This window comes from Carlito syrichta, unplaced genomic scaffold (genome assembly GCF_000164805.1).
Source record: "Carlito syrichta isolate Samal-C Ts95f unplaced genomic scaffold, Tarsius_syrichta-2.0.1 Scaffold107969, whole genome shotgun sequence".
NCBI classification, from domain to species: Eukaryota; Metazoa; Chordata; class Mammalia; order Primates; family Tarsiidae; genus Carlito; species Carlito syrichta.
The window spans coordinates 232,184-241,519 of record NW_007052065.1 but is presented as its reverse complement, the minus strand read 5'-3'; the positions used below and the strand labels follow the sequence as shown (position 1 = coordinate 241,519).

The following is a 9,336-nucleotide window of genomic DNA, read 5'->3' as shown; positions in this document are numbered from 1 at the left end:
TGGTCCACACCAGAACTCGTGAAGGAGGTGTTATTTTCCCCACTTTACTGATAAAGACATGAAAGCTCAGAGAAAGTGAGGAAGTTGCCTAAGATCACACAGCTAGGCAGTAATACAACCAGAATTTGAACCCAGGTCTTTCCCAAATCCTAGTTTTGCACTACCCCCTGCTTGGGGCCCACGTGGAGACCAAGGGGCAGGGAGGACGCAGCCCTTGGGGTCCCAGGGAGAAGTTGTGGGCAGCAGCCACGACCCACATTTTGTCCAGAGTAGCATGAGGGGCTGACGCGGTGTTCACCCCTAAAACTGGTTCTCGAAGAGGGTGGAAAGGAATGACCCAGGACTGAGCCACTCGCCACTCTTCACAGAATCCCTATGTTCTAGGACCTTCTGGGCCAGAAGTGGACATTGGACATTGGATGGGTGCGGCCTTGGAGGGTCTGGAGTGCCTGCTGTCACCAGGCTGCCACTTTCCACCACCCGGGAGCCTCCTGCCTACTGGGGCAGAGGCAAGATGTGGGTGACTGCCCTTCAGTAAACAGCCCCGAGATGGGGACTTCAGGTCAGGATGAAGACCACAGGACTTCTCAACATTCTAGCACATCCTGGATGTGATCAAGGGGACTCTGTCAAGCAGTGGGGCCCTTATTGTCCCCAAATGGGTAAGTCAGGACCTAAAGGCCAGGGCAGCACAGCCAGAGTCAAGTGCACTTGAAGCTGAAACGTCCTTCCTCTGTAGCCGGCATTTAGACATCTCCTCCAGGACAGCGTAAATAAGGAAACCATGTGCCAGCCAGACGCAGTGGCTTATGCTTGTAATCCCAGCACTTTAGGGGGCTGAGGTGGGAGGATTGCTTGAGGGCAGGAGTTTGAGAAAATCATATGTCCATCAGGTGGGCATCCAGCAGCTGTCAGAAGTCCCCATGAGGAGACTCCTTCTGTGTCTCAGAGTCCCAGACTAGCTGGATCCCAAATGATTTCTGTGGTGGCCAAATTCATTCCAGAGCTTGACAGAATAGCAAAGTAAATACGCCCTGATTGCTGATCACATGCTGTCTCATCCCAAGGGCCCGGGGGGGCCAAATGGGGCCTGGATGTCTTCTCTCTGGGGAGCAGCCCAGGGAGCCGGGCGCCAGCTAGGGTGACTGCTGTGTGGACAGCCCTGTGCAGCTCTGAGGCTGGGAAGCTGGTGAGGGGAGAGAGGAACGTGAATCTTCCTAGTGAACTTTGTCCCATTTGGCCTGGTCCCCTGTGACATGGACCGAGAGGGCCATCCCAGCCTGCTTGGCATCGCTGCAAACGTAGGCCCTGGCATGAACAGTTCCTCATAAAAAGTACTTGTATGTGATCCTGCGTTTAACAAGTGCTGAACTGATAAGTGAAGGGAAAGGCATTTCTTTTGTTTTTATTTACTAAAAAAATATTCTGGAGCTGAGGGAGGGTCTAGGGCAAAGTCAGGCTTCAAACCAGATCCCCCCAGTGCCTGGAGAGGGCTTGAGGCTGCCAGATCAGGTGTTCGAGGCCACATCAGCATCCCCAGAAATGAATCCTAAAGGAACTGGAAGGAAGAATTCCATGAGCCACCTCGAGCCTGCAGTTCTGAGGGGCCCTCTGACTCCTGAGTTCATGGTAGTCCTAGAGGCACTCTCCCTGGCCCACATCTCATGTCTCTTTCTCTGGACAGCTGTCCCAGTCCAACCCCAAACTTTCTTTAAGCTTTCTTTTTTTTTTCATCTCCAGAAGACAGTGGTCTCTTTGTGGTGTTGGAATTAATGGAAAGAAAAGGGAGTGATTCAGAGAGAAACTTGGGGCTGACAGCATTGCATCTTTGCCTATGTGCTGGGCTGTTGTGAAAGAGGCATTACCTTTGGTTGGGGTAGTCCCAAGTGTAGTGTAGACCCTCTTTTAGAAGGTCCACCCAAGTCACAGCCCTCTAACAAGCATGTTGGATGAGGAGCCTGGTCCTCATTCAGGTGGTCAGGAGAGGGGTAGACACTTGACCTTGGCCAGTCAGGTTCTCTTTCTGGGAGCTGGGAGACATTACTTAGGAGTTACTGAAGGACATGCAAAACCAAGGAGGCCTAAGCTTGACCACTGCAGGGAGACTGTGTTTGGCTTCATATAGCTGGTACACAGTGTGAAACTGAGTGTGGAGGGACCAAGAGAGGCAGAGACACTGGTCCAGAAGGGGAGGGGAGAAAGAGAGAGAGAGCACTACTCCCGGCTCCTTCCTTGGTGCTCCCTGGGGTCTAGCTCTCTGTTCTGTTTTGGTTCCTTTGTTAAAACATGTTGAGTGAGCACACATCCTTGCATCAATATCATTAAGACTATGATACCAAGGGGGCAGAATTGAGCTCAGGAGTGGAAGACATGTTAACAGACACCAGCTCAGCACAAGGAAGGGCCTCACAAGGGCTCTTCAGTCATGACACAGGCTGCCTCCAGGGGGCGGGTGTCTCCTGTAGTTGAAAGCATCCGTAAAAGACGTCAATGTGGCCAGGGTGATGGGAGATGGTCAAGCATCTCAAGGGTGTCTGGACCTCAGAAGGCCATCAGAGCTCTAAGATGTCTCAGTAAGTTTATTTTTTCTGTGAGCTCCACCACCAGCATCTTCACATCCCTGTCACTGCCGGGAGCCATGGGGGAGGGGAGAAGGAATAACAGTGGCCGAGGTGGGGCCCCAGGTCAGTCCTGGAGCCCAGGGGGCCTTGGGGAAGATACACAGGCTGACTGTCGAGGGGCACACGCTCTGTCGAGGGGTACCCTCACGCCATCCTCAAAGCCTGGACTCCAATTCTCCTTCTACCTTTTAATACTCCAAGGCTACCTAACTTCTTAGAAGTTCCAGTTTTGCTGATTCTAGAAGAATCTTCAAAGTGCCCTGGACTCATGAGCTCTCTGAGAAGACTGAGATGCTTCTCGGCATCTGAGGGGAGACCCGAGGACCTTTCCTACCCCTACTGTTCCCGGCAGCCCCTCCCCCTCCAGAACGTCTTACTTCATGAAATCTGGAGACTTGGCCATCGCGTGTTCAAACTCTGCGAAGGACAGCATGTTGTCATTGTCCAGGTCTGACTCGCTCAGGACCTGGCCATGGAGTGGGGGGTGCAGAAGGCGGCTGAGTGGAGCCTGGTGCCCAGCAGTGAGCTGGGAGCACAGGGGAAGGGAGAGAAGTGCCTGTGCCCAGTGGTCGCCCTATGCCAGGGTCTCTGCCAGGTGCTTAGCACTTGGGTCCCTGACTCCCGTGAGAGATATTCCCAGCCTCCTCCCACAGAGAGATGAAGTTATCTGCACTAAGATCTGGGACCTCGTCGGGGGCATCTCATTCCTTGTGGCCTCTAGTACGAGCCTGGGTGGCGAAAGAACAAGGGCCCAGGTTGGTAGGGAAGCAGTGGTGACTCCCTCAACAGTGCTTGTAGTTTTATCTTTCTTCTAGTCCACATCTGGACCAGAACCACTAGATGGTTGTCATGGTCTGAGAACAAAGGTGCATGCCCAGTCTTGGGTTTGTGGGGCTGCCCTCATGTCTTGTCACTCTAGGATATCTGGGTATGTGCTGGCCTGGGACAACATGGGGGGATGTTGTGATGTGTCCAGGTGAGGCTGAGCTTTTGTTGGCCTACCTGCGTGTACTCCCTGCTGTGGGGGTGGGCTGGGCGCACTGCTCTGGGGACCGTGGGAGGGTCTCAGAGGAAGTACAGGAAACTGAGGGGCTGTTGCCTCCAGCTGTGTGCCTGTTTCTCAGAGATGCCGGGGAACATGTGAACCAAAGGCCACTGTGCTGTCTGCCTGGGCGTGGCCCTAGGTCTCCTTTCTGGCACCCAGAGGCTTTGGGTGACAACCTGCCCTCCTCTCCCCATCCCTGTCCCTCGGTACGCACGTGGTTTGTGAGGTCTATCAGCAGGTCCTCAGATGTGTCGTCACTGTCCAGTAGTCGTAGGATGATCCTCTGTAGGTCCTCCTCATCAATGAAGCCATTCTCATTAAAATCTGCAAGGAAGAGGCAGGGCCTGCCTTGAAGGGAGTTGGGGGCTGAAATGGGAAGTGGCCATGAGGAGTTCCAGGGGCCTATGGCACTAGCCAGGACCCCACAGATGCCCATCAGCCTCTGGGAGGCCCTCAGTGGGTCTAGAACCCAGGACTCAGGGAGACCTGGGCAGGCTCAGGGGTGGCTCCGTAGCTTCAGGTAGGTTGCAGACAAACTTGGAGCTAAATGGCGCGCTCGAAATCATGATACCAAGCATTGAGTGATTGCCTACTGTATGCTCAGACCTGTTCTGAGAACTTTACCTATTTTATTTATTTATTTATTTTTGATTTGGAGTCTCACTCTGTTGCCCAGACTGGAGTGCAGTGGCCGCTTCCGGTCACTGCAGCCTCGACCTGCTGGGCTCCGGTGATCCTTCTGCCTCAGCCTTCTGAGTAGCTGGAATTACAGGCGCGCGCTACCACGCCCGGTGATTTTTAAATTTATTGTAGAGATGAGGTCTTGCCGCCCAGGTGGATCTCGAACCCACGGGCTCAGGCAATCCACTCACCTCAGCCTCCCAAAGGCACGGGATTACAGGCTGAGCCATCGAGCCCGGCTAACTTTACCTATTTTAAGTCACCAAATCTTCACCATCAGCCTTTCATTAGTCTTATTTCACCAAATGGAAAGTGAGTCACAGAGGAGTTCTACAGTTATCCATACTGCCAGGGAGCGGAGTGAGGGATTTCAACCCAGCTGGTAGACTTCCCAGTCCCGCATCAACCACCATGCCATGGAAATCTCTACCTCGAGACTCAGAAGTCAGGATGTCTTTTGGTGGTTGGGAGCTGGGCTGTGTGGAGAAACAAGAGTGCCTGGTCCTGTCCTGGTGTAGTAGCTGTATGACCGGGCATGTGCCCTCTCCACCACAATGGAGGGAGGACAGTGGTCCTTGCAGCCCGTTTATGGAGACCTGTCACAAGGACTCTGGCTGTGCCCTCGAAGTCTTAGAGAATGAGAGGCAGTATGCCTCCCCACCCTTTGTGGCTTTCTTCTTGACATGGAGACTAGAAATGGGTATGAATGGGCTCATTCCCTCACCCCAGGCAAGGCATGACTGTCAGAAAAAGGGTGGGGGAAGAGGGGACAGAGAGCCTTCAGGCCATGGGTGGTTCATACATGGCTTCGCCCCGACAGTAGCCCATGGCACTGCTGTGGCATGGTATGCACCTGGGCACCACGGGGTCACGGGGGCAGGTGGCAGCGGGGACGGCACTGTGTCTCTTGTGGCCTTACTGACCCCTGTGTGGCGAGGCTGCTTGAGTCTTCAACTTGTAGCCACTGCCCAGGTGTCCCCGATTTCCAGGACAATGTCCGGTTCCTGCCTACGATCCTGCCAATCGGGGAGTGCCCTGACCCTCATCAGACCTTGTTCCTCCTTTTTGGGCCAGAAAATACAGTCATTTCATAACCCCTGAACACTGGACAGCCAGGGTCCACATAACCTGGGTTCCCACAGAGCCCTTTGGAGAGCATCCTTTGCCCCTTCAGGGCCACTGCAGGGCTCAGTGGGCCTCTGAGGGGTGTGGGCCCACAGAGAGGGTGGTTGGAAGAAGTGCTAGGTCTCCAGGAACTGTAGCAGAGAAGGAGCCACATTGTTGGGGTGCTCAACAGGAGTGGTCAGGGCAGAGTGAGGGGAGCAGAGACTACACGGAGGGTCTACGAGGGAGAGGCATCAGGTGTTAAGTCTGGAAGGTGGGCTGAGCTGCAAAGAGCCTTGAATGTCAAGGTGAGGCGATCATAGGACATTCTCAGCAGCCCTCCTCTAGAGCCCCTGATACAACCACCCCCCCGCCATTCCCCCGCCATTCACTGCCAGATAGTAAATACAGTAGGCTGATGGAGCAACAGCAGTCACCCCATGACAAACAGGTATGCCAGGCAGCGACCTAAGTGCTTTCAATTTCACTGCATTTAATTCTCATCACACAGATGAAGAAGCTGAGGCCTACAGAGATTAAATAGTCATCTTGCCTCCTTAACCTCATTTCAGCCTTTTGCCTGTAAATATCATCTAAGGTTGATGAGTCCCACATTAATGTCCCCAGCGTGGGCGTCTCCCTGCTCTCCAGGCTCACGGGGCTACCTGCCTTCCCACCTCCGGCTGGGAGTCCACCAGGTCCTCACAGTCAACACGTCCAAACCCACCTTCCTCACGCTCCCCTCCTTCCCCGGCCCCACACTGGCTTCACTCACAGCCGTCCCCTTCCTGATAAATAGGCAGCTCTACCCTCCAGTCCCTCGGGCCGATACAAAGTCATCCTTGCCTCCTCCCTCATATTCCACAGGAGACGTGCTGGCAAATCCTCCCGCCCTCCCCTTCAAAAGACAGTACACCCAGACTCGCTCACTCCCACAGCACCCCCTTCACCCTGGCCTTCTCCCAACACCTCCCTCTGGAAAGTCCTGGCAGCTTCCTGCCGAGCTTCCTACTCTCTCTGCCCCTTCAGTCTGTCCTCAGCTCTGTAGCCAGGGATCTGTGCTTTGTCCGTCATTCCTCCCTCATCACCCTCTTCTCGCAACCTCGCCTCACCCCAGCGCAGGACTCAGGTCCTGATGCCAAAGTCTGCCTGCCCTCAGTCTGCCTCCTTGCTACTCCTTCAGCAAGCCAGGCACGCTTCTACCTCAGGGCCTTTGCACAAAAGTTCTCCCTCCTTGGAACATTCTCCCCCAGAGATTCTCCAGGTCTTTATTCAAGAGCCAGCTCCTTGCGAGGGCACCACCCAACCTCTGAGGAAGACCGCACCTCCTGTCCCTTCCTTGCTTTTCTCCCAACGCGAATACTTTACAACATAAATCAAACATAAAGCATCCTGTCTTCCTTATTAGCTCTCTGATTTCCCTCCCCTAGAACATAAATTCCACAAAGGTCAACATTTTTGTCTTTTTGTTCACTGCTGTAGCCCCAGCTCCTAGAATAGTGCCTAGGACGGAATAGATGCCCAATGAACAGTTGTTGAATAGTGAATGAAGGAACTACCAAGGTCATACATTGGTAAGTGACGGAATCAAAACTGAACCTAGGCAGTCCAACTTAATGGGAAGTCTACGCTTTTAACCATTCCTGTCTTTACTGCAACAAAATGCCAGTTTTTAGTGGGCATAGGACCAGCCAAAACAAACACAATATTTCCCAGCTTTCCTTGCTGCTAGATGTCACTAAGTTCTGACCAACGAGATGCAAGCAGAAGAGGCATGGGCACCTTCCAGGAGCATCTTTAAAGAGAAGGTGTAGTCCTCTGGGTGACCTTGGGAAGCCACAAGATAGGAGAAAGCTGGGCCCTGATGACGAGAGCTTTAGAACCAGTGTGGACAATTACCCTGGACTTCTACACGCTAGAGAAATAAATATATACCTTTTGGCCTTCTTAGAAGCCATCCTGCTCAAGCCATTGGTACTTGGGGCTTGTTGCCATCAGCCACTAAATTTAATCCTAATCAATTGTCTGAGCCTCAGTTTCCTCATCTGTAAAATGGGAGTAATAGCAGTACCTCCGCAGAGTCACTGTGAAGATTAAATAAGAAAACACCTGGAATATAGAAGATGTTTATTAGCTACAACAGAGGCTCAATTCCACATTGCTGCTAAATGCTAAAAATGCAAACCTGTGTCAGTCTACCTCAAAGAATAGGAGCTAGAGCTATGTTAGGCTACTAGAAAAATGGAGGCCTAGGGTTTGCTGATGTCACAGGGCAGAGCTAAGACTCGTCTGTTCCCCAAGGAAGAATGGGGGTATGAAAAGTACACAGTGCCCCCCTCCCTCCTTCAGCAAGGCCTCTACCTGGCCAAATGCGCATCAGTCCTGGGACTAGAGGCCCAAGATGCTTGTGAGGTCTCCCTGCACAACTCTGCTGTCGCCCACCATGACAAGTGACTCAGAGCAGGTGAAGGGCGGAAGGACCGACACTGGGGCCTGGAGGCAGTGGGCAGCTGCAGTGACACTGCACTGCTGATGAGAGAAGCTCTGCAGCCTCTCTCAGAGACCCTGCAGTGTCCCCGGGCATCCTGCTGGCCCAGCTCCCATATGCAGAGACTGCAGCAAATGACATGGCTTTGGTCTCCAGCCATCTGGAAACAGAGTAATTTTCTAGAGTAAGATGTAGTCCCAGACAGTCCCCTCCTTTGGGGAGCAAGGGCAGAGCAGCCTGGAGGGCTGGAGGCTGGGAGCTCTGGGCCACTGGCCGGGTCACATGTCCTTAGCAGCCTCAGGACCTGCAGCCCCAGAGAGCTGGTGGAGTCAGGGCTCAGCCTTCAGGTCCCCCGAGAGGATTCTCACCACTATCACCTGATGCCTCTGGTATCCTTTTTAATTTATTATTATTATTAAACAATAGAGATGACATCTTGCTATATTGGCCAGGCTGGTCTTGAACTCTGAACTCAAGCAATCTTCCCACCTCGCCCTCCCAAAGTGTTGAAATTACAGGCATGAGCCACCACACTCAGCCCTCTGGTATTCTTACTCTTTGCAGTTTACACGGTCATTTTACAAAAATTAGCCCATGTGGTCAGGTGAGGGGGGCTTGCATCCCCCGTTACTCCTATGAGAACTGGGGGTCCTCCCTTGCCTCTCCCTAGCCACCAGCATCCCTGTGGCTGGTCAGGCCCTAGGAGGCTATGGAAAGACCTGTCGCTGGCACTCTGAGGCCTGCCTGAGGGTAATTCGTATTTGGTGGGGGGCTTGTGATGGCAGCAGAAAGGCATTGCTGGGATGGTGGTCTGTGGCAGATGGAAACTCTCACCTGAGGTGCAAAGAGAGGTGGGATTGAGCAGCTGGAGGTCAGAGTGTGCCTCAAAGAAGGAGCTAGAGCGCAGTAGGTGAGTTCCAGGAAGGTGTGACTAACCCTGCTGACTCTTGACCCAAAGCCCTGTCTTTCTCACTCTCAGAACTGCCATTCTTCTTCAGGAAGTCACCACCTCCAGCCTAAAACACATCACAGTCCAGCTTCCTTGCAGCTGTGGATGGCCATGTGACATAGTTCTGGCCAATGGAATGAATGTAAACCGAAGATGCTGAGTGGGGCTTCCAAGAAAGCTTGTGAAAGGAGGGTGGACTCATCTGTGCCTGTAGACATGCATTGTGTCCTTATTTCTGCTCTAGTCCCCTTTTCTTCTCCTAGAATGAGGCCATTCTCTGACCATGAGGACAGTGGTCCCCTACTGTTGGTAGATTAGGAAGCTTGGAGGAGCTTGGGCCCTTGGTTACTTCCTGGAGCCACTGCCCCAGCTCTGGACTGCCTGGCTACAAACCTTCCTTCCTTCCTTCCTTCCTTCCTTCCTTCCTTCCTTCCTTCCTTCCTTCCTT

General features: G+C 53.1%; 1 protein-coding gene across 1 annotated transcript in view; it reads right to left on the bottom strand.

Moving 5' to 3' along the window:
- Window positions 1–1,493: 1,493 nt before the first annotated feature.
- Window positions 1,494–9,336, bottom strand: part of CIB4 (calcium and integrin binding family member 4) — a 60,279-nt gene continuing 52,436 nt past the window's right edge. Inside the window, exons 5-7 of the mRNA XM_008068059.1 lie at window positions 3,881–3,990; window positions 2,999–3,087; window positions 1,494–1,558 (exon numbers count right to left, since the gene is read on the bottom strand). Coding sequence (XP_008066250.1) covers window positions 1,528–1,558; window positions 2,999–3,087; window positions 3,881–3,990 — 230 coding nt within the window. The 3' untranslated portion in view covers window positions 1,494–1,527. The remainder of the gene's footprint in view (window positions 1,559–2,998; window positions 3,088–3,880; window positions 3,991–9,336) is intronic.